At 49.9% G+C, this 25,775-nt stretch overlaps 1 protein-coding gene across 5 annotated transcripts in view; it reads right to left on the reverse strand.

The window, feature by feature from the left end:
• LOC145359990 (calmodulin-binding transcription activator 1-like) overlaps positions 1 to 25,775 on the reverse strand; it is a 1,101,467-nt gene that overhangs the window by 109,408 nt on the left and 966,284 nt on the right. For all 5 annotated transcript variants that reach the window (XM_080214885.1, XM_080214883.1, XM_080214884.1 and 2 more), the window contains exons 7-10: positions 21,671 to 21,811; positions 14,765 to 16,662; positions 9,669 to 9,795; positions 8,292 to 8,426 (exon numbers count right to left, since the gene is read on the reverse strand). In XM_080214885.1, coding sequence (XP_080071011.1) covers positions 8,292 to 8,426; positions 9,669 to 9,795; positions 14,765 to 16,662; positions 21,671 to 21,811 — 2,301 coding nt within the window. The remainder of the gene's footprint in view (positions 1 to 8,291; positions 8,427 to 9,668; positions 9,796 to 14,764; positions 16,663 to 21,670; positions 21,812 to 25,775) is intronic.

A 25,775-nucleotide genomic window follows, 5' to 3' on the forward strand; every position in this document is an offset into this window, starting at 1 on the left:
AAGTTGTTGGAGAGAAGTAGTTTTGAAACAGATAACTACAACTGCGTCTCTAAGTAGTCAGTTTTCGAAGGATTCAGGAGCAGATAGTCATGAGGCCTTATCTGGGACCTGTACCTTTGATGTAGGCAAAATATGGTGTAGAAAGGAGCATGAAACAATTCTTCAGAGAGCACAAGAAAGTCAGTCTCTGTATCTTGTAAGGTCATTCATCTACTCTGGACATCAATAAAATCTGTTTTGTGTACACCACGGGGTGGTACAGTGGCACAGTGATTAGCACTGCTTCCTCAAAGCGCCATGTTAGAAGACCAATGGAAGGGTCAGCTGACTCAGTAAACTATATAACTAATGACAAAATGAGGGGATGATCAGCTGACTCAGTATAAATAAGAACCTGTTGAGAATTGCTGGACAGCTCGGAGTGGCCCAAGGTGAGGTGTCAAGTGTTGGAGTAATGAAGTTTCTTCATTAAACCTTTTCCTTTGATTTATCTGTTGGACTAAATTTTGTTTCATTTTATTGCCTATAACTGAAGAGTCACCTGGCCAGTAGGGACAGAGGCCATTGAGCCCCTCCCCACTGGGGGCAGGGGGGTGCCCCTTGTGCAGTGCCAGCTTGGCATTGTCAGCCTGGCACTGCCAACCAACAGTGGGCAGTGCCGGGGGACAGAGAGGACGGGGCCTACTGGGATGCGGGGCTACGGGGTGGGGGGGGGGGAGCAATCAGTGGTTGGGTGGGGGAACCACTGCATACTGTGCAACAGGATTGGTGGGGAGGGAGGGATGAGGATGATCAGGGCTGGCCATGGGGTGAGAGGGTGGGGGAGCGGTTTGGGACTGGCCATGGGATGGGAAGAATCAGGACTGGCCTGAGTGGGGTCAAGAAGTCCGGTGATCGGAGTAGTGGTTGGTGGGTGGGGGTAGGGGTGGTTGCGCAGTAGTTCGGTGGGGAGTGGAGGGATGGGAATCAGAGAGGCCGGTGATGGGGGAGCTAGTGCGCATGCACTACTCTCCCGACTGACAGGTCAGCGCGTGCTCAGTGGTCCAGCCAACACTATGGTTGCTGGTCTTTAGGGCAGGAATAGGCCCCACCCAACACTTTCCGGTGTGAATCTCTCTTATGATACACAGAGTGCTGGAGAGTCATGAAAGTATGCCCAAAAATGGGAGGAGAAAAATCCTGTTTTCCCACCTGTTGGGCACTTAGCTTTTTTGGGAGAACCCCAGCCAGCATCTCTGACAGTGCAGCACTCTCCAGGTACTACACTCTGGAGTTGGATCCTCTAACTCTGCAGTGAGAATGCTATTCCCTGAGCCATTGCTGACACCCATTCTATGGCTCTCTCAATCAAGTGATATTGTTACAATAAGTTTCAAAGCTACCCTTAGACACTCTCTGACAGACACAGTTGCACTGGATTTAGTGTGCACACTGGACTTACTGCTACCTCAGTTAAGATATACCAACTTGTGGCATCTCCACTGTTGCAGTGCAACCAGCAGGGAGCTTCTTGAAATTATTCCCCGGTCTAATATAACTTGCCTTGGGCCGGATTCTCTCTGGCCTCGGCCACAGCCGGGATTCTCCCATCCCACTGCAGTGAACGGAGATTTGGCTGAGTGCCAAATTCTCCGTTCTTGCTGCTGGATGGTGGCAGGATGTGAACAGCTGAAGAATTCTGGCCCTTGTCTCAAAGTACAGAAACAGTACATCATATGTGATTGAGGTGTGTAAGATAATGAGGGGTATGGACAGGATGAATAGGAAGCAGCTGTTCCCCTGCGTTGAGGGGTCAATCACAAGAGTTCATCATTTTCAGGTAGCGGGTAGGTGATTTATAGGGAATCTGGAGTGCGCTGCCTGGGAAGATAGTGGAGGCCAGAAACCCTACAACCTTTAAAAGTATTTGGATGAGCACTTGAAACATCTGAACATTCAAGGATATGGGACAGGTGCTGGAAAATGGGATTGGCGCGCCTTTACGTTGTTACAGCTCCCTATTCTGGAGCAAAGAAGTGTAGTTACTTCCGTTCCTCTTGACATGTTTCACATGGCTGTTAATTGTATCAGATGTGACAGACCCAATTTTATAAGACCATTATGCTGGATAAATATGGTGTCACTAGTCAGATTGTCATGGATGATGTGAGGATCACAGGATTGGAGGTAGCTCAAGGCAGACAAGATCTGGGTGCACCATCTCTTCCAAGCCTCTTCATTCATAATTTTGTGGTGGTTCTCAGCTTTCTTCAAAAACTGTTTTAAACTTCCTGATGACATGTATTCTGTTCTAAACATAATGCTAGCTTTATTTTCTTTCATTTATTGTTGGTGCAGATTCGGTGGGCCGAAGAGCCTTTTCTGCGCTGTATGGATCTCAGACATTATGGAGAAGGCTGTGCTTATCACCAGTAATGCGACCAGAAAATCCAGGCTGGTGAGTGTGAGCAGGGATTGGACGGTGTGGCTTATCACAACTGAATCTAGCCCTGTGCTCAATCTATGTCCTCAAACTCACACTCAAAACTTCTAGGAAAGGCGGCGTATTTGTTCTGAACAAATCAATTCAACTAAATAGGCCTCTACCCATCTGCCCACTTTAACATTACAATCATAATCCTAACATAATTAGATTCCCTTGAAATAGCAACAAGCTTTGAAAAGTAAACACTATGGAACATTACAAGGTGAGATGTTTTCTCACAGATATTTAGAGGCCATTGTACTATTTTCAGAGTTTTCAAATCTATTTTCAAATCTATTATTGATCCTACTTCTTGGACCCTGGAACTCGTTGCCTAACAGCACTTTCAGAGCAATTTCAGGCTTCAGGTTCAACAAAATGCCAGTCACTGTCTGTGAGTCACAATCATCAGAGCTCAAGTTCCAAACAGAGATGTTCTTTCAAAACTTGGTTTAGGGTGGCACGGTAGCACAGTGGTTAGCACTGCTGCTTCACAGTGCAAGGGACCTGGGTTCGATTCCCGGCTTGGGTCACTGTCTATGTGGAGTTTGCACATTCTCCCCGTGTCTGCATGGCCTTCCTCAAGATGCTCCGGTTTCCTCCCACACTCCAAATATGTGCAGGTTAAGCGGGTTGGCCAGTCCCTTAGTGTCAGGGGGACTAGCCGGGCAAATAAGTGGGATTGTGGAGATATGGTGTGGGTGGGTTCAATTCCTGGCTTGGGTCACGGTCTGTGCAGGGTCTGCATGTTCTACCGATGTCCTCTGGGTGCTCCAGTTTCCTCCCACAGTCCGAAAGAAGTGATGGTTAGGTGGCCATAGTAAATTCTTCCTCAGTGTACCCAAACAGGTGCCAGAGTGTGGCAATTAGGGGATTTCACAGTAACGTAAGAACATAAGAAATAGGAGCAGGAGTAGGTCATCTAGCCCTTCGAGCCTGCCCCGCCATTCAATAAAATCATGGCTGATCTGAAGTGGATCAGTTCCACTTTCCCACTTTCTCCCCATCACCCTTAATTCCCTTGTCTATCAAAAACCTATCTACCCGTGACTGTAACTTCATTGCAGTGTTAAGCCTACTTGTGACGCGAATAAATGTACTTTAATCTCTAGTCTGCTCTATGTTAGATCTCACCTAAGATAGCAGTAGATGATGCTTTAATGAGCCTCAGAAGAACCCTTGGCGAGGGGAAGGGAAACGTCAGCCAGTGTTACTGCACCTAATCATAATTCAATGATTATTACTGCAAGTGACATTCCTGCCTCTCCCAGTCCTGGCCCATGCTCCTACCATTGGCAGATCAATATATCTATCATGGTGGTGCCCAGACCGACATACCAGCAATGGCCAACCAACGCATCCATTCTCGTTGTGCCTATCTTCCCTTGAGCAAAGGAGAACAAAAGGTGGCATGGTAGCACAGTGGTCAGCGCTGCTGCTTCACAACTCCAGACACCTGGGTTCGATTCCCAGCTCGGGTCACTGTCTGTGTGGAGTTTGCACATTCTCCTTGTGTCTGCGTGGGTTTCCTCTGGGTGCTCCGGTTTCCTCCCACAGTCCAAAGACGTGCGGGTTAGGTTGATTGGCCATGCTAAAAATTGCCCTTAGTGTCCTGAGATGTGTAGGTTAGAGGGATTAGTGTGTAAATATATAGGGATATGGGGGTATGGTCTGGGTGGGATTGTGGTTGGTGCAGACTCGATAGGCCAAAAAGCCTCTTTCTATACTGTAGGGATTCTATGAATTTCTATGAAAATAGGTTCATTGCTACTCATTGGATGATTCTTGGCTATCAGTCCAACCGATTTTTCTTTCCCACTGCCCCCAATATTTTTACAACTCATTAGTGAAAGTGATCAAAGAAAATGTAAAATACACTCAATTATGGTTTAACACGCTTATGAGTATTCTGCACTGAAAAGCTCACAGCAGCATCCTGGGGATTCATCTTCAATTTCTGAAGTATTCAGGGAAAACCTGGAGAGGTTTCAACCCTAAACGGCAAACATGATTTCAAGATGGCGCCAGAATGTGGTAGCTTCTTGCAAACTGTGCCCAGCGCACCCTCTAATTCTAGCTTTTAATCTCATTCTATGCTTTTAAAACTCTCTTATAAACTCTCTAACAACGCTTTCCTGTAACACTACATTCTACACTATGGACTGCCGTTAGCAGCCTTTCTTCTTGATTTTATGATTAGGACTCATCTTTCATTTCCTCACCGTACAGTAAAAATATTTCCCACATTTTATGCCTTTTAGCTTTGACAAAGGGTCATCTGGACTTGAAACGTCAGCTGCCAGACCTGCTGAGATTTTCCTGCATTTTCTCTTTTGGTGTCAGATTCCAGCATCTGCAGTAATTTGCTTTTATTCTGCATTCACTCTCCTTTCCTTCTCTATGTATGTATGCTTTGTCTATATAGCATGCAAGAAACAATACTTTTCACTATGTATAATACATGCGGCAATAATAAATCAAATCAAATCAAGATTGTAGGGGGAGACAGAGATTGACCAGTGGCAGATAAAAGCATGCTTTTCACTTCCTTAGCTGAAGGATATTGAGACAACTCAGTGAGTCTTGTACCAGTTCTCCCGGTAACTGTGAGGGCTCTTTGTAAGAGATGACTAATTTAGTCTCACACCCAGCTTTTCCCGTCAAACCTCTAAATTAGTCCTCAAGTCTGTGTCAAATTGCCTTTTGAAATTTATTATTTGATCCAATTCTGCCATCCTTCCAGGTGGCTAGTGTGTTCTGATCTTAACAACCCTGTGAGTGAAGACATTTCCCCTTTTTTTGTTGCCAGTTATTATAAGTCTGTGACTACTTGCCATTTGTCAGAAGAAACAGTTTCTTCTTCCCTGCTCTATCAAAACCCCTCATGATTTTGGAAATTCTCTTCAGCTTCCAGTTCACCTTCTTTACTCTGAGGAGAATGATACCAATCTCTTTGTGTAGCTGAATATCTTTACCCTCAGTGTCATCCTGATAAAAGCTCCCCTGGGCACTCTCCAAGGCTTTGACATGCTTCCTGGTAGCATCTCGACTATTGCCTCCGCTGTGCCCAGTGAACTCAGTATGGACAGGGTCTCAGCTCTGATGCTTCGACACACTGGGACAACTTGGCAACACTCACAGTCTCGACTCCCACACGGGGATTGACTGGTTTTAGACTGTTCACTAGCAAGAGTCAAAATTGTCGGGAGAGTAGGCTAGGAAATTGGGGCAAGAAATCCCTGCTGTGAATTTGTCACGACTTCACTCTTTTATCTAACGTGACAAGCCCAAGAGGAAAGTAGAATTGAGCTACTGCCACATAATCCACAAACTGTCGCCTCTGTTTACGCCACTGAAGCACTCCACCGTGTCTCAAGTGCATCAGGTAGAAGTACTAATCACAGAATGATTATGAACCACAGGAAGACGGAGTGGTTCTTCAGATGGTTACTGCTGGCAACAGGCCTAGTGGCAAGCCTTTGGGATTGATTTGACGTCAAAAGACATTTATTAGCTGTGTGCTTGGAGGGAGTTCAGTTCTCTACGTTAGTGAGCATTCAGTGTTGTCTCGGAGTAGAATCAGTGGGTGCACTGCTGGTTCCCAATGGACAGGGTACTTTTGTTTTGACTTTTATATGGGACAAAAGCAACGTTCATTCAGGGACACACTCATTTTGCACCTTTTCACATCTTTCAATATGTTCTAAAGTGTTCCAAATGGAAAGAATTGCAAGGGAGAATTTTGGCTTGGGTGATGCTCAGCTTGCTACAGCAGCCAAGTTGATAATTAGGAAGCTCAATCCACTTTCAGGCTGCTCCCACCCCCCAAACCCCTCACCCTCCTAATTAACCGTTAGGAGCAGAGGAGCAAGAGGAAACCACCCAGACCTTCAAACCTGTTCCACTGTTCAATTAGATGATCTGTATCTTAATTCCATGCCTTGATTTTGGAACCCTTGATATCCTTTGCCTAATGACATTGCATTAATCTCTATTTGAAATTTGTATTGGACCCCGCAATCTTAACAACTTCTTGTGGAGGAGAATTTCAGGATTCCGCGACCCCCTTGTATGCTTCCTGACATTATCCCTGAATGACATAGCTCAAATTTTAAGGCAAGGTCGCCTTTTTCTTCTTCCTTCCCAGAGGAAATAATTTCCTCTTTGTCAGATCTTCAGTAACCTTAGACATCTCAATTCAATCGCCCTTCCTCTTCTATGTTCGAGGGAACGCAAACCTCGGGGAGGAGCCCCTCTCCGACACCTCATGGCATGCTTTCAAGTGATGGTGACAGCTGGTCATTGACTGACAGTAGGATCCTGCTTGTATGGCCTCCTGCATTGTTCGCCAGCTGGGGGCAGGGGGATGGGATTTGCCATTAGCAGGACTGAAAGATCCTGCCAATGGGAAAGGCTGGAAAATTCAACCATAGGGTGGAAATTTCCTGTCCTGCTCACCACGGGAATCGTAGCAGGCGAGTGGGGGAAGGGTGGACCACGCAAAGATCCGCTGACCTTGGGTGAGATCTTGGGCCGAGCACGGCTGGAAAGTCCCACACTTCATATACGTCCGCATCTTAGAATCGTAAAATCCTTACAGTGCGGAAGGAGGCCATTTGGCACTTCACCGGCAACAATCCTACCAGGCCCTATCCCCCTAACCCCACATATTTACTCTGCTAATCCCCTTGATGCTAAGGGGCCAATTTAGCATGGCCAATCTACCTAACTTCCACATCTTTGGACTGTGGGGGGAAACCGGAGCACTGGGAGGAAACCCACACAGACACAGGGCGAATGTGCAACATAGTCAGTGACCCAAGCCAAGTCCCTGGCACTGTGAGGCAGCAGCGCTAACCACTGTGCCACTGTGCCACTCTTGTCCTTGAAATTTAATTTTTTCAGCTCCTGTATCATTCCAGTTTTCTTGGAAAGCTGTAGGCACCAAAGAAGCACCTTGTAATAACACTGGAGTTTTCCTGCAGTAGCAACTCACCCAGTTATAGCATGCAGCAGCCTCCTGTCAGGGGTGACATGGGGATGATGGATTGCCGTGTGCCTGCTGACCTTATCCTTTTACCCGTTGGAAGTCCTGGCTGCGGGATGTGCTGCCAGTGAAGCTTTACTCAGTGGCTGTAGTGCATCCCATAAACAGTGCTCAGATCACCAACAACCTGACCTGGTCCCCCTATGCCCACACTATACTTATGAAAGACCACCAGCTTCCTCAGAAGACTAAGGAAATTTGGTATGTCTGCTACAACTCTCACCAACTTCAACAGATGCACCATAGAAAGCGTTCTTTCTGGTTGCATCACAGCTTGGTATGCCTCCTGCTCTGCCCAAGACCGCAAAAAGGTCATGAATGTAGCCCACTCCATCACGCAAACAACCTCCCACCCACTGACTCTGTCTACACTTCCCGCTGCCTCGGCAAAGCAGGCAGCATAATCAAGGACCCCGTGCACCTCGGACATTCTCGCTTCCACCTTCTTCCATCAGGAAAAAGATACATAAGTCTGAGGGCACGTACCAACGGACTCAAGAACAGCTTCTTCCCTGCTGCTGTCAGACTTTTGAATGGATTAAATTGCATTATGTTGATTTTTCTCTACACCCAAGCAATGATTGTAACGATACATTCTGCACTCTCTCGTTTCCTTCTCTACGAACGGTATGCTTCGTATAGCACAAGAAACAATACTTTTCACTGAATACTAATACATGTGACAACAATAAGTCAAATCAAAAATGGAACACATTGCAAAAACTCCCTGAAGAACCGGCACCCCTCAAAGGTGAACCAGACATGATTGGAGCTACTCACCATCCAATGACAGCCAGTCATGCTGGGACGTGGGAAGAGTTGGCAAGGCTCGGGCTTTGTACTCAAAAACGACAGAGTTGGAGATGATCTGACTGTTGAAGGCCACCTGCAGTGTCACAAGGCCAGTATCGTGGGCTGGATGGGAAGAATGAACACAGTTAGTTGTTGCAGTTGTTCCATTAAATGGATGGTGCTGCCATTTCTATTTTCTGAATCTGCAAACGCTACTGGCTGAACAATTTTTAAAAAAATCAAGGATCGCAATTCCAACCAATGCATTGTTTCAGGGGCCACAAAGCAGTGCAAAGGAGTGGTGTGCTCCTGATTTCCCGCGTTGGGAATGTGAGCAATTTCCAAGTGGAAGTCAAAACCTCCTCACAGAAAAAAAGTCTGAACCAAAGTGTCAGCTTTGGCTCAAATTGTTCTTTAGTCTCTGAGTCAGGATGTCACGGGTTCAAGCTCCACTTCAGAGACGGGAGCACAAAACTCTAGGCTGATCTTCCTGTGCAGTACAGAGGGAATGCTGCATTGTCAGCGGTGCTGTCTTTTCGAATTAGATGTTAACCCAAGGCCCTGTCCCTTAGAGGCAGGAGGCCCTTATTTTGAAGAGCAGCAAGGCTGTTCTATCTGGTGCCCTGGCAATTATTTATCCCTGATCTCACCTCACGGAAACAGCTCCCAATCCCATTGCTTGTTGTGCACAAATCGGCTGCTGCATTTCCAAACCACCACAATGCCTGCACTCCAAGAGTGCTTCATTGGCTGTAACCTGCTTTGGGATGTCTGAGGGTGTGAAAGGTACAGGGAAATGCAAGTCTGTTTTTAATAATCTAGGCTGTTTGACTGAAGGAGGAACTGTGACAGGCTGGCTAATTTAACCAGGGGCGGGAATTTGTGCTCCCCCTGTAACGTGTTTGACAGTGACAGAGGCAGTCTGTCACTGGCCAGTGGTGGGATCTTCCAGTCCCGCCGCGGCCAATGGGTTTTTCCATTGTTCGTTCACTGTCCCACCGTGGAACCCATGGCGAGGGATCACCATTGGCGGGACCAGAAAATCCTGCTAGCGGGAAAGACCGGAAAATTTCAACCCATGCCTTTCAGTTGAATAGGTCTTAATCTAAAGAGGATGCCAAGTAATAGGGCAAAGAGTGTACTCTCAACAACACCAGAAAGCTTTGAATCTCAAACATGGCTAAAGGAGAGGTCGAGGGGAGGGACAAAAGGTGAAAATGGGTCAATCCCATTGATGACATCACCAGTGCTAGGCACAGCCTGGTCTCTGGCACCAGTCCGCCTACTTGGAGCCACCACTGGTGTGGGACACGAAGGATCTTGCAAAGAAGAGCATCTATCAGTGAATAAAAGATTGTCTCTAACCTGGGCAATAACATCGAAGAACACCGGGTTGAATAAGAGATGCAGGCACTGAAATCTGGTCAAACAGGCAACTGTAATTATTGCTGGCTTCCTGCCATGGTCCTGTGATCAGCACCTTCACTCCTCCCTGCAACACAGCAATGAGATCCCAGTTAGTGGCTCAGCTTCCAGCACAAATACAACACCTCTTGCCTCTCAAGTGGACTTTCAGGCCCTTATTTTCTTGCTTCTTCTCCTGAGTGGGGATGCTGACAGCCTTACGGTGCCTTGCTCAATTTGGCACTGATCACAGGCCATTTGACAACAGTGGCATCATGACAAGTTCAATTCCAATTGTATGTGGAGCGTTGTATTTGTAAAAGTGCAGCAAGACATATGGGAACAGATTTGCCCGTTCCTGGGGACACAGAAGGGGCACATACATCTCGTGCGTGCACACACACTCCCATCATGTACACATGCACTCACACACACATACCACACAGTGGCACACACACACACACCAACTACACACACATAAACACACACACAAACACATCTATACTCACCATACACGCACATACACACCACGCATGCACACAAACACACCACACACACACATATACAGTCAGTGCATGTACAAGCACGCAGAGGCACTTATACTAAAACACACACACACATACATCTCTGCATGTGGCACCAATCAGAGATTAAGCCAGTGCTTCCCCCTCCTCTAGTTCAGCAGCCTTTAAACAATATATTCCTCATACAGGATGGCCCAGTGGTCAGTATGTTACCCATTGGTGTTGCCCACTAATAACTGAAGGGAGCAAAGTTCTAACAAAGCATTGACTTCAGGGATAAAATGAACAGGAAATGCTGGACCCAAAGTTAAAGGGTCGGTGAGCACTTGTTTTGAACCAGAGGTTATAAGTTCACTTTAGCTCTTACAAATTTGCAGTTTACATTTTTTTCAAATCTCTCTCATTTTCTAACCCACCTTGTTTGTGACAGAACCTTCCTCATCCTCTTTACTATTTGCATGTTCCTTTACTGTATTTTTACTGCCTCATTGCGAATGATTTTGTAGAATCACAGAATCCCTACAGTGCAAAAGGAGGCCATTCGGCCCATCACGTCTGCACCGACCACAAGCCCACCCAGGCCCTATCCCCACAACCCCTTTATTCACCTTACTAATGCCCCTGACACTAATGGGCAATTGAACATGGCCAATCAAACTAACCAACAAATTCTTAGACTGTGGGAGGAAACTGGAGCACCTGGAGGAAACCCACACAGACATGGGGACAATGTGCAGACTCCATACAGACAGTGATCCGAGGCTGGAATCGAACCTGGGTCCCTGGTGCTGTGAGAGAACAGTGTTAACCACTCTGCCAACATGCCGCCCGATATAGAATCCTACAGTGCAGAAGGAGGCCATCTGGCCCAACGAGTCTGTACCAACCACAATCCCACCCAGGCCCAATCCCTATAACCCCATGCATTTACCCTAGCCAGTCCTCTGACACTAAGGGGAAATTTAGCATGGCTAATCCACCTAATCTGCACATCTCTGCACTGTGGGAGGAAACTGGAGCACCCGGAGGAAAGCCACAGACACGGGGAGAACGTACAGTCTCCAGACAGACAGTCACCCAAAGCTGGAATCGAACCTGGGTCCCAGGCGCTGTGAGACAGTGCTAACCACTGGGCCACTGTGCCGCCTGCCATCATCTGGAAGTTTTCAATGGAGGAGTTTTAATGTCATCCAACTCATTAACTCTCTTGGTATTGGGTCATTTTTCTGCCCTCCACTTCTCCCCATTGCATTTTACCTCCTAACCATACCAGGAGGGCTGAGAAAGGCTGCGAGGGTACAAAGCCTGATTGTTTGTGGACCAGCACCAGAAAAATTACCACAGAAGTTGCAGGAATCGCAAAAAGAAACCCAATGCGTTCATGAGTGCCTTTCAGGGAAGGAAATCTGCCACCTTCAATCACGACTCCTAAGTTCCACACAATGCAGCTGACTTTCAGTGCCATTCGAGCGATGAAGAATGGCCTATAATTACTGACTCCCCACAGTCATGCACACACCCCTTCCTGCACTGTAACAAATGTATTTTAATGCATTGACAAAAGGGACATGAAATTTTTTTTTAGCGCAGCGAGAGTGGTTATGTTGTGGGATGATTGTACCTGAGGGGGTGCTGGAAACAAACTCAACAGCAAATTCCAAAAAGGAATGTGGCTCCAGAGACCAGGGAGGTAAGGTCAGGATTTGAATCTGGGGCGGGTCTCCTAACTGGAGCCTAATCCAGCAACTTCCTTGTTTCGGCAGAACCAAAGCTGTGAAGTTACCTGTCTGGGCATCCTGGGCACTGCCCAAGGAGCAAAGTGTCAATGCCCAGGGGGCACCTTGGCACTGCCCACTGGGCATGGACCAGTGCCAAGAGGGTGGGGCCTAACGGGGAGTGATTGGTTTGGGTGGGGAGGGTCCCGCTGCCACTCTACATTTTGGGATCGCGACAGAGGGAGGGAGGCCAGTGACTGGTGCTTGCCATGGGGGCGGAGGGGGGCGTTCGGCCTGCTGGGGGTGTGGGTGTTGACCTCGAGATCGGGGCTGTGGTGGTGGGGGGGTGGAGGGAAGGCAGTAATCGATGTAGGGTGTGAGTAGGCAGTCTCAGGGCTGGGCCTGGGCATGTTTGGGGGACCAACGATCGGGTCATCGGGAGGGGCAGAGGGCCGGTGTTGCGGGGCTGGCCATGCAATCGGCAGGCAGGCAGGCAGGGGCCACTGCGCATGTGCTGATCATGGCACTGACAGATTGGCACACATGCAGTGGCCCGCTCAGCGCTATGCTGCCAACCTCTCCCACGGGAATAGGTCCTGCCCACTGATTTTTCATGTGATTTTTGCTGGGGCACTCTGCAGTACATAGAGTGTGGGGGAGTCTTCCCTGAATTCCTGCTGAGAAAACCAGCACGATTTACTACAGCTTTCATGTGAATTCAGCACTGAAATTTTTGGGGGGAGAATTGCACCCACCCACCCCGGGTGTTTGTCATGGTGAACACAGCAGCAGGTATGTACCTCCCAGGTGACCAGCCTCGCGCAGTGCCCTGTACAAGGGTGAAGAGTGCCATTTGTCAGGGTGTAAGGACAGATCCTGAATCACTCAGACTGAACTGTGAACCAATGAATCTACAAAAACCTGAGCTCCATCCAGTGGCAAAGACAATAATAGCAAGGAGCTGCTCCCAACACATTCACAACACTGAGACCCAACTCTGCTGGCATCCGGATCTGTTGAGATTGAACATAAGGTGGGAAATGCATTTCAGGCCCCTGTGAAAATCCACACACACACCTACACACACACCCACACTCATACACACACACACGTACACCCACACTCTCACTCACACGCTCATACTCGTGTACACTCACACCCACACTCACGCACACACACACCCACACACTCACACTCACGCACACACACACATGCGTGCGCGCGCACACACTCATGCACACACGCTCACACTCACACTCACATGCACACATTCACAGAGATTGCCTGGAAAGTTTTATCTTCTGATAGACTGATTTCTGCTGCCCAGTACTCTCTGTGAAACCTGCACACTTACCCTGCAAACATTACACTGGTTAATTCTCAGTTTAACTCCAAAATTAGCCAGCGTCATTGAACTGACTCACTCACCCACTTACTCACTCACCCACACACACACACACATCTCCCTCACATACACCCACCTCTCTCATACACACCTACCTCACCCTCACAGACACCCACCTCCCTCACTCAGACCCACCTCACCCTCACACTCACCCACCTCACCAACACACACACCCACTGAAAATGTGGGGCGGTGTTTTCCAGCTGCACTCACCCCAAAGCCGGAAAATCCTGCCCAAGATCAACGGACCTTTGCACGGTCCACCCCGACCTCCTCCCCCACCCCCAACCCCTGTCCCCCGCTCACTGCAAATCCCGTTGACGGGTGGGATGGGAAGACACCCCCCTTGGGATCTCCCAAAATGGTGCAGGAATCTTTGTTGGGGGTAGTGGAAGGGAGAGGGAGAGGGAGTGGAAGGGAAGGGAAGGGAGATGGAGGGGAGGGGGAGGGGGAGGTGGAGGGAGGAGGAGGGGAGGGGGAGAGGGAGATGGGGTGAGGGGAGATGTGGGAGGGGGAGTGGAAGGGAGGGAAGGGGGCAGAAGGGAGGGGGAGATGGAGGGGAGGGGGAGATGGGGTGAGGGGGAGGGGGAGATGAAAGGAAAGTGGGGTGGAAGGGAGAGGGGGGGTGGAGGGGGATGGAAGGGAGGGAGGGGAGAGGAATCTTCACTGATTGGAAGGTTCAGGTCTGGACGCCCACACTACAGGAAAGGTATCAAGCCATGGGAAAGGGTACAGAGATTGAGGGGAATAGAGTCAAGGCTGAGGGTCTTCAGTTGAGAGACTGGAGAAGATGTGTTGTTCTCTGGAGAGCAGAGAAGCTGAAGGAGAGATTTAACTGGTGTTCAAAATCATCAAAGGTTTGGGTTAAGAGTAAGTAAGTAATTAGCAGCAGCTGGAGGATCAGTAACCAGAGGACACAGATTTAATACACTGAGAAAAGAGTCAGTGGGGGATAGAGAAGATAGTTTTATTCAGTGCGTTATGATCTGGAATGGACTGCCTGAAAGGCTGGGGAAACAGGTTCAATCGTCATTCTCAGGAGTCAATTGGATAAATGCTCAAAAGAGACAGTAGAGGAATGGTGGAACTAATTGAATAGATCTTTCAAAGATAAAAGCAAAGTTCTGCGGAATCTGAAAAAGAAAATGCTGGAAAATCTCAGCAGGTCTGACAGCTTCTGTGGAGAGAGAATAGAGCCAACGTTTCGAGTCTGGATGATCCTTTGCCAGAATCTGGATGACCAGACTCAAAATTCTGGCTCCATTCTCTCTCCATGGAGACTGTCAGAGCTGCTGAGATTTTCCAGCATTTTTATAGCTCTTTCAAAGAGCTGGCACTGACATGATGGGCTGAAGGGCCTATGTGTTATCAGGTTCTATGGTTAGTAGCCCTCAAAGCCAAACCAATCCTTACCTCAGGGTAAGACCACTCTGGAGAATAATCCGTTACCATGAACAAGCGTCCACTCTGTTGCAAGGACCCCAGTGCCCCCTGGGCTGAGACCACCTCAGACACGTGCATGTAGGCCATGGAGTTGCTCCCGTTCTCCCCTGTGCTGAGCTGCAAGCCCTGTTGTTGCTGCTGCTGCTGTTGTTGCTGCGGTTGCTGCTGTTGCTGGGGGCTGCAGCAAGGGATGCAGATCTCGGCCTGGCTGAAGGTGGCCACCCTGGCTCTCTCCTCCTCTGATTGCTGGAGGGTGCCCCCAGCGCCCGTGTCACTGGCCACCAGCTGGTGCCCGTACAATGTCCCTGCGCCACCCTCCACTGAGATGAAGTCGTTGATCAGGTCAGAGAACTGGTTGCTGAAGGAGATGTCGAAGTGGTCCAGGTTCAGCTCCATGTTGGCCGAGGGCCCCAGGCTGTGGTGGGCCACCGGGTACAGCCCCGACACCATGTTGCTCTGGAGGATTGGCAGCCCGTTGCTCCCGGCCTCCGCCTGGATGTAGTGCTCGGTGCTGCAGGCGGGCAGCTCGGCGGACTTCAGGAGGCCCTCGCCTCCCTCCGACTGGGCCGCCGTTTCCATGGGGACCTCCGCCTCGGCAGCGATGGGCTGGAAGTTGGCCTGGAACTGCAGCAGTTGCAGGGAGGGGGTAGCCTCCATACGGCCCTGCTGCACGGGTCCATTGCAGCTGGAGGCAGCCTGAGTGGGCGACTCTGTCTTGACGTTGGCCAGGCCCAGGCTGCTGCCAAAGGGGCCTCCGCTGTCACTCAGGCCATTGCTGTGGGTGCTGGGCTCCAGCTGATGGGTCTTGTTGGCCTCCTGCAGGAAGAAGCTGGGTGAAGGGTTCTGGTGGACGTGGGGGCTCTGGACGTTCTGGGCGTAACCCGAAGAGAAGTCCTTGCTGGAATCAATGGCACTGAAGTCCATTTGCTCCAGAGTGGTGCTGGGGCTCAGGCCTCCACTCGACAACAAAGCTGAGCCAGGGGTCAAGGAGATCGAGGCTGGGGTGGAACTGGCTTGGAATCCTTCCTTGGACATCTGCTGCTCGAAGGAATTATCCTCCGTCTTAATCTCCTTCACCAAGGGCCCACTGAAGCAATAGCCACCCTCACTGCCCGGTGACTGCCGTGAGTTGCCACTGCTGTTGTCATTCTTCAGAGCCCCTCCCCCATACGTCTGGCCTTGCTTGGGGTTGTTGAGGAAGCAGTCAGGGTCAAAGTTCATGCTGGCCTCTGGGATCTTCTCGCTGCTCTCCAGGGTAGAGGAGAGTACCAGGTCCTCCGTCACGCCCGCCGACATTATGGACAGGCCGTCAGGGTTGCCGGTGGCTGCCGATGAGGCAAAGGCAAACTTGTGCCCGTCCGAGTTGACGGCCAACACCAGCCCTTGGGCCCCGGTGTCTGAGGCAATGAGGTGCTGGCCAGGCCCGGCGCTGGGAGACATGGTGTACACCGCCTCGTTGGTGACCTCCGACATGAAGACCGTGGCATTCTGGGAGAGGCTGCACATGACGGAGGCCACAGCCATGCTGGAGACACCGGTAATGGCCGGGCTGTCGGCCATGTCGGTCTCGCTGTTTAGGCCGCTGCTGATGGAGACGGGGGAGTTCTGGGTGGTGTCCGGCACCTCCACCTGGTTGGTGGAGGAGACCTCGGTGCTGTTCTGGTGCAGCAGGACGGGTTTGGCCAGCTTCCCGTTCCGCTTCTCACGGCTGGAGGCCTTGCCGTGCCCATGGTCATTCTTGCCCTCGGAGACGTCGTTGTTCTGGACCTCTGGGTGGCTGCTGTAGGTGCCGGTGCGCGGCTCCACCTTTGGTGATATGATGCGGTGTTTGGCACTGTTGCACTTGTGGTGAACACTGCTCCCGGCACCTGGAGGTGGGATGGAAGGAGAAGGAAAAGCAGTCAATCAGAAGCTCAACATTTTCAACCATACTCATCCCCACTACCAAGCATCATAAATCCCGTGCCAACAGCTCTGGCAAACCATACCACTTGGAGATACACAAGAATATCCTGCAAGTGATGTTAGCTGTGGGTAGCATTCCCTTGGTGAGGCAGAAGGCTGCCTTCAGTATTTAATCTCAGCTGATACTCCCAGTGCAGGACTGAGGGAGTGCTGCATTGTAAGAAGTGCTACCTTTTGATGAGATGTCAAACTGAGACGCTGACTGCCATCCCAGATGGATGCAAAAGATCTCACAGCTATTATTTCAAAGAGAAAGGGAGTTAATCTCAATGATCCTGTCTATTCCTCAATGCCACCAAACAAGAACATTTTACACGGTCATTATCAAACATATTACCATCACATTGCTGCATGCGGGAGCTTGCTGTGCATAAATGTGGCTGCTACATTTCCAGTCTAACAACAGGGTCCGAACCTTATTGGCTGTAAAATGCTTTGGGAGAGTCCCAAGATCATGGAAGGTGCTACATAAATACAAAGTTCTTCCTATCACCCTGACGGTGTGTCCTCACCCATCGGGTGGTCTGATTGTAGCATGGAATTGGACAGTCATTTCCAGAACGCAAACTTCTAAACATTGGACGCTGGTTCAGACTTTGAGCTGGGTTAGAGAGGCGGGAAGTGGGGTAGGGATGTGATCCACACTCACTTCACTGTTCATACTATGGCTGGTGGGAGTCTAAGGTGGTAACCTGCCCAACAACAGCCCCCACCTCCCTCACCCCAGCACTGCCACAGACTGTCCTAGGATGTGACACCCAGCTCGGATTCTCCCCTGTGTACATGCAGAGAATCTATCTCTAATCGTATCTCTTTTCAAGAATGTTAGTCTTTTGATTCAGAGCTGCTTCATAAGTTGTCAATGACTTCAAATTGCCGCCTCCCCACAACCCTCCTCACCAAAAAGCAACAAAATAAATTTGTATAAATCCATTTAAAAAAACTGTTCGCAGATGGAACAAGCCATCAGAATAACCTATCTCCCTTTCAGATTGTAAGCCTCTCCGTCTGCTCACCAAAGCTCCATCATTTCATAACTTCATAAGATATAGGAGCAGAATTAGGCCATTCAGCCCATTGTGTCTGCTCAGCCATTTGATCATAGCTGATATGCTCCTCATCCTCATTTATCTGCCCTCCCCCCATAACCCTTCAACCCACTACCAATTAAAAATCCATCCAACTCTTCCTTAAATTTACTCACTGTCCCAGCAAGCTCCACACTTTGGGGTAACAAGGTCCTCAGATTCACAATCCTTTGGGAGAAGTAGCTTCTTCTCAACTCCGTTTTAACTTTCCTACCTCTCATCTTAAGGCTATGCCTCTTGTCCTGGAATGCCCCACGAGAGGAAGCATTCGCTCCACATCTACTTTATCCGTACCTTTTATTATCTGGTATGCCTCAATTTGATCTCCCTTCATTCTTCTAAATTCCAGAGAGTATTGGCCTAAACTGTTCAATCTCTCTTAATACGACAAACCCCTCATCTCTGGAATCAACCTAGTGAACCTCCTCTGAACTGCCTCCAATCTCACTACACCTTCCCTCAAATAAGGGGACCAAAACTGTGCACTATACCCAGGGTGCGGCCTCACCAATGCCTTGTATAGTTGCAACAATACTTTATTACCTTTATATTCCACTCCTTTAGCTATAAATGCCAATATATCATTCACTTTCTTTATTATCTGCTGTACCTGCATGATAGTTTTCTGTGACTCATGAATGAGGACACCCAGATCCCTCTGCACCGAAGCACCCCAAAGTCTCTCCCCATTTAGGTAATGTCACCTTCCCATTTTTCTGAACAAAATGCATCACCTCATGTTAAACTCCATCTGCCACATTTTCCCACTCTCCTAACCTATCCATGTCCATTTGTAAGGTTCTTATTTCCTCATTTCCATTTCAGCATTCGACTCCCGAAGGAATCCTTCACTAAACGACGTCAATGCCCTTTTCCTGAACTTATTTCTGTAGCTTTTTCCCTTTTGAATGCTGCGCTGATCCAACTCAGTTTAGCGCAGGGTCCAAACTGGAACGTGGAGTTTGATTCAGTCACCGTTGTAACCGACAGCACCCTCAGGTGTGTTTTGCAAGGAATGTGTACCCCAAGCTCCAGAGCTCCTTCCCTAATCATTCTCCTCTGCTGCTCCCCCCGACCGCCCTCTGCTGCTCTTTCTCAACCCCCCCCACTGCTACCCCTGACACCACCCCCACTGCTCCCCCCAAACCCCCCCACTGTTCCCCCCTGGACCCACTCCACTGCTTCCCTCCAACGCCCCCGCACCACTCCCCCCAACCCCCCTATTGCTCCCCCCAAACCCCCCCCACTGCTCCCCCTGACTTCCCTTCACCCCCCATCCCCCCACTGCTCCCCCGACTCTCCCTCCGTGGCCCCCGAACCTCTCCCACCACTCTCCCCAAGCCCTCCCCAAGCCGCTCCCTCCCAAATAACCCACCACTCCCCCCAAACCCCCCCACCGCTCCTCCCAAACTCCCCACCATTCTCCCCAAATTCTCCCTCTGCTCCTCCCAACCCCTTCCACCGCTCCCCCCAACCTCCCCACCGATCCCCAACACCCCCCCATTGCTCCCCCAACCTCCCCACTGCTCCCCCAATCCTCCCACTGCACCCCCCCAACCTTTCCGCTGCTCCCCCAACCCCCGCCACTGTTCCCCCCCAACTTCTCTGCTGATTCCCCAGCTCCCCCTACTGCTCCACCCACCCACCACTGCAATCCCAACACCCCTCACTGCTCCCCTCCAACCCCCCATTGCTTCCCCAATGGCTCCCCCAACCCCCCCACTTCTCCTCCCCAACCCTCCCACTGCTCCCCCAAGCTGCTCCTCCACCCCTAAACTGCTCCCCACCCCTACTGTTCCCCTACCCCCCCACTTCTCTCCCACAACCCCCCCTACTGCTCCCTCAACCACTCCCCCAACCTCCTCACTGTTCCCCCAATCCCCACTGCTGCCCCCCACCGCATTCCCCAACCCCCCAGTACTTCTTCCAACCCCTCTGCTGCTCCCCCAGCCCCTCCCAATGTTCCTCCTAACACTCCCCATTGCTCCCCCAAACACTCCCCCATCCTTCCCACTACTCTCCACCCCTCCACAGTTCCCCCCAAACCCCCCACTGCTCCCCCAACCCCTCCCACTGCTGCCCCTAACCGCTCCCCCCCACTGCTCCCCCCAACCGCTCTCCCATCCCTCCCACTGCTCCCCCCAACCGCTCCCCCGTCCCTCCCACTGCTCCCCCGTCCCTCCCACTGCTCCCCCCAACTGCTCCCCCATCCCTCCCACTGCTCCCCCACCTGCCATTTGTTAATGAAGCAATAGTTGATAACAGGTGGCCCTCCCACTGCATCCCCCAACCTCCCCGCTGCTCCCCCAACCACCACCCCACTGCTCCCCCCACCGCTCCCAAGCACCCCACTGCTCCCCCCTATCCCCCCACTCATTCTCTCACTGCTCCCCCAACCACCCCCCCCACTTTTCCCCCCAATCCACCCCCAATGCTCCTCCCAACCACCTCCTACTGCTCCCCCAACTACCCTCCCCACTTCTCCCCCCATCAATGCCCCCCACTGCTCCCCCAACTATCCCCCATTGCTCTCCCCCAACCCCCAACCCCCACCCCCCCTACTGCTCCCCACAAGCCCCTTTCCCACTGCTCCCCAAGCGTCTCCCCCCTCACTGGTCCTACCAACCATCCTCTCATCAGCCCACTTTACTCCCTCCCCACCCCTTCTATCAACTTGCTGCTGCCTCCTGCTACCCACCATTCGCCCTTCCCTCGTCTCTCATCCATTCAGCAGCGCCCACCAATCATACTATCACTGCTGCCAGATTCCTACCTCAACTCTCATCCCAAAAATCCCCTGCCCAACACCTTTTGCCTCTCAGCCCCTCAGCGCCAACCCTCTCACCACACCACCATCCCTCCCAGTAACTCCCTCCCTGGTCTGAAGAGGAAGTGGCCACATGGAATGCAATGCACCCCTTTGCATTGTCTCAGTCGCAAAAACCCAAAGTGAATCTTCAGCATTGTAATGTCAGCAGTGCTGACGATCGGAAGAGATGTTCCTCAAGGTCCTGCCTGCTCTCCCAGAGGATATTAAAGAATCCCAGGCACTATTTCGAAGAAGGCCATGGGAGTCTTCCCAAAAATGCTGCTTAATACCAATCCAATGTTAAAATCGCTCTCGGTGGGAGCTTGCTGTTCTCAAAGAGCTACCGTGTTCGCTAGTTTATAACCGTGGCGACACTTCAGAAATACTTAACTGGTTGTCGAGTGCTCGCAGATATTCTGAGATCATGAAAGGCGCTGTATAAATGAAAGTTTCCCTGTTTTTTTTAATCGGTTTGGTTATGTGCAACATTTGAGGGCAGCACACTCAGTTTGCGAACTCCCTGAGATAGAGAAAGGGGCTGCTCAGGAAAAGGTCTGATTGCTCCGCAGAGACCCTCCACTCCCTCACTGGAATGTGTGTGAGGGGGCGGAGGGGGTGGATGGGGAGAGGAGATGGGGTCAGAACTTCCTTAGTGATAAATGCATGGATCATTCCATCAGAAATGACAAACGCGGGCAGTGACGTTGTTGCAATCGGATGACTTGATGGAATCTGCCCCGATGACAGATGGGAGGACGAGGATGGGGGGGGACTCCCTGCTGTCACGGGCTGCACAAGGCACTGCCGACACTCGGTGTCCAGGCTCACACAGCGGGGGCTCTATGCAAAGACATATACCAGCAAGGAGTCAGCAGCCGGGGAGGGGGTGGAGGAGAGGGCTATGGGAGGGGCAGTATTTTGATGGCAAATAAAATCCCTAAGAGTATTAATCTACAAACGTAAACCGCTAAGAGGCACGCGCTAATTGGAAGGGTTACCCCCGGTCTGTCCTACCCAGATTGCCGGTGCACAGGCAGTTGTGAGTGCGAGGCTGTGGCTTGGTCTGATGGCTATCCAGGATCTGCTGGACGAGCTGCTCCACCGAGAAACCAGCGCTGGTGTTCCCATTACTGCAGGTCCACTTGATGCCATGAACTGTTGGAAAAATGCAGACACTATGAGAAACCACCTTGCACCGTTTCACCGGGAGGCTGGAGGGGGTGGGAGCGCGGGGGAGGGAGTGGGTGTGAGGGCTGCTGTGTGGGCACAGGATGATGGGGGCGGGGTGGGGTGGGGGGGTGCGGTGGAGGGCATCCGGTGTGGACACAGCTCAGAATATGTTCCAGTCCATATAAAGACTAACATGGAATTCAGTAAGACTGACGGGGGCGGGGGTGGAAGGTCAAGTTGATTGACAGCAGCAGCCATCTCGATTCGCTTCTTCAAAGGGGAGCTGCACAGACAGCCGGTTATCAAAGGGAGTGAAGGGCATCAAGGTAGCTAGAGACTGAGATAGCCAATCAAGACCCTAGTTCAAATGACACCACTTAATTGCCATCTGTCAATTCTAAAATGGTCCACATTGAACAATGTAGACTGTAATGTTAGGCTTAGGTTCTGGTGCTTTGCCCCATTCTTCTCAAGGGCCAGGGGAGATCAATCCAAGAACAATAGGGCTAATTTTCCAACATCATGCTTGCAACAGGGTTCCTCACCCATTGGGAGGCTGTATGAGAAACCTCGATGCACGCACATGGCAAGATTTCCTGTCAAATACCACGGTTGTAAAGTTGTAGCCCACCACATGCCTGAATGAGCACCACAGGCTTGCTAGCTCACACCAAGTGCCTCTCTTTCATCAGCCTTGCGAACTCACAGACCTACAACTGTTTACGTTCCAGCAACACCCAAATTTTATAATTGCCATCCTCAAGCCCAAAACCCTTCAAGAATTTGCCTTTTCCTAATCTAACTTATACCAGCCCTATTGATCTCCGAGATCTCTGTTCTCTTCCACTTCTAGCTCTTGTGCATCCCTGATTTTCATCCCTCCATCTTTGGCATCCATGCTCTCAGCTGCTTAGCCCCTAAACTCTAGAATTTCCTCCCCACTTGTCTCTGCCTCTGTCTCCTCCTGTACGATTTCTTTAAAACTTAACACTTTGGCCAATTCTCCCAATGTCTCCTTCTGAGTCTCAGTGTCAAGAACCTTGGAAGAACTACTGCATTAAAGGTGCTATAACAATGCAAGTTGATCAAAACCTCTCAGAATTAAGCCCCCTTATCAGATCATCATTTAATCTCTTTGGAAAAACACCAGTTTCTTTGGTGTCCCCTCATAACTAAAGTTAACCTCAGCAAATCATTTTTACTGCAGCCTCTGCCAGCCCCAAACCTCCTTTCTTATGGGAAGCAACCAAAACTGGGCACAATATCCTAATAGAGACCTCGATTGAGTATTACCTCTGCTAATGTTCTTATGAAGCCTCCATGCTCATCAAAAATATATAAAATACTAAATAACACAAGCTTCTACGTTACAGTATGCCCTGTTCTTTAAGATCAGGAATATCATATCCTGGAAAGTGTAGGTTTCTCTTAACCCTAAAGCTACACACCCCAATTGCGGATGAGGTCAACTCAGAGTCTTTTACCGTTCAGTAAACTCTGGGAAGGTTCCAGTCGGTGCCAGTTAAGAGAGGACAGATGTTCTGCCTCCCGATATCTTTGTGCTTGTGAAGACTTTCTTTAGACCTCATGTCGAAGTTTGACAAGAATGCTTGAAGCGGATAAGGGATGCACCGTTTTGGAACACTGCAGCTGCGGTTTCTCCTTTCAACTCACACCGCAGAACTGCTTTGCTCTGAATGAGAAATGTTGAAATAAACTGCCAGCCGTGCTGGTGGAGGCAAAAACTGTTTGGGTGCTCCAAGTGTCTGAGCCTACGACGGGAGAGTGGGGCTATTTAGTGGGAGTGGAATCACTGGGAAGTGTCTTTCACTGTTACTGAGAACCTTCCCATCTTGAAAGTCTTACCTTGGTTTGTTGAGCTGTTACAGGAGATCTGGTATTAAGTCCATCGCTGTGCAGAGTTTAGACAGTCTGCTGTCCAGCTCCTCCAACATCCCATGCGTCAAGACCCAGAGTGTTCTTCTCTTAGTGAACACCGATCCCCTCCTCACCCTCAACTCACCCCCAAAATCCAAAGGGCCACTCAGAACGAAGCCCCGTCCATCAAGCAAACCAGCCTCCCATCCATTGACTCTGTCTACATTTCCCTCTGCCTCAGAAGAGGAACCAGCGTAATTAAGGAACCCACGTGCCCCGGACATTCTCTCTTCCACCTTCTTCCATCTCGAAAGATACAAAAGTCTGAGGTCACTTACCAACCAACTCAAGAACAGCTTCTTCTCTACTGCCTTCAGACTTTTGAATGGACCTACCTCGCACTAAGTTGATCTTCCTCTACACCTTAGCTATGTGTGTAACTGCAAATGACAGTAAAAAACTGCATGGTGGCACAATAGTTAGCTCTACTGTCTCACGGCGCCAGAGACCCGGGTTCCATTCCCGGCTTGGGTCACTGTCTGTGTGGAGTTTGCATGCTTTTGCTGTGTCTGCATGAGTTTCCTCCGGGCGCTCTGGTTTCCTCCCACAGTCCAAAGACATGCAGGTTAGGGTGCATTGGCCATGCTAAATTCTCCCTCAGTGTATCCAAACAGGGGCCAGAGTGTGGCGGCTAGGGGAATTTCACAGTGACTTCATTGCAGTGTTAATGTAAGCCTACTTGGGACACTAATAAATAAAAATCTTTAATACTATATTCTGCACCCGCTCCTTTCTTTATGAACGGCATATTTTGTATAGCGCGCAAGAAACAATACTTTTCACTGTATGCTAATACATATGACAATAATAAATCAAATCAAGAACCCATTTTGCTAGATGGAGTCAAAATATCTAAAGGCGTCAAGGAAGGAGATATTGAAGATCCAGAGCCTTGTGGGGATATATTATGGGTGCCACTAAACTATAGTATCCTGAATACACCTTCTTTGCCCAATATTTTAGGGAGATTTAGGGCATTCGCCCATTGTCATCCCACACATCCAACTGAAACCCAGCAGGAATGGATCAAAATCCTGGAATTCCCTCCCTAACGGCATTGTGGGTCAACGCACAGCATGTTGACTGCAGCGTTTCAAAAAGGCAGTTCACCACCACCTTCTCAAGGGCAACTAGGGATGGGCAATAGATGCTGGCCAGCCAGCAACGCTCATGTTAGATACAGAGTAAAGCTTCCTCTACAAAGTCTCATCAGACACTCCCATGACAAGTACAGCATGAGCTAGATACAGAGTAAAACTCCCTCTACACTGTCTCCATCAAACACTCCCAGGACAGGTACAATACGAGGTTAGATACAGAGTAAAGCTCCCTCTACACTGTCCCCCATCAAACAGTCCCAGGGCAGGCACAGCATGAGTTAGATACAGAGTAAAACTCCCTCTACACTGTCTCCATCAAACACTCCCAGCACAGGTACAGCATGGGGTTAGATACAGAGTAAAACTCCCTCTACACTGTCCCCCATCAAACAGTCCCAGGACAACATGGGATTAGATACAGAGCAAAGCTCCCTCTACACTGTCCCCCATCAAACACTCCCAGGGCAGGTACAACATGGGGTTAGATACAGAGCAAAGCTCCCTCTACACTGTCCCCCATCAAACACTCCCAGGGCAAGGACAGCACGGGGTTAGATACAGAATAAAGCTCCCTCTACATTGTCCCCCATCAAACACTCCCAGGGCAAGGACAGCACGGGGTTAGATACAGAATAAAGCTTCCTCTACGAATGAATGAAAAAATTCTGCTGCTTTTAGTCACATCCACCCCTTTCTTAGGGATTCCACTCGCTGAAGAATCTGCTGAAGAAATGAAAGATTCTGGATCCTTAAGTTTCCATTGCTCATAAAAAGAAGAACTTGCATTTACATAGCATCTTTCACAACCTCAAGATGCCCCAAAGTGTTTTACAGTCAATGAATTAGGGAATCGATGTTACTGGCATAATCCAACTCCTTCATAGTTTGCTCCTCTCCAAAACATTCAAAGT

Source organism: Carcharhinus amblyrhynchos, chromosome 30 (assembly GCF_965287045.1).
Source record: "Carcharhinus amblyrhynchos chromosome 30, sCarAmb.v2.hapA, whole genome shotgun sequence".
Lineage (NCBI taxonomy): Eukaryota > Metazoa > Chordata > Chondrichthyes > Carcharhiniformes > Carcharhinidae > Carcharhinus > Carcharhinus amblyrhynchos.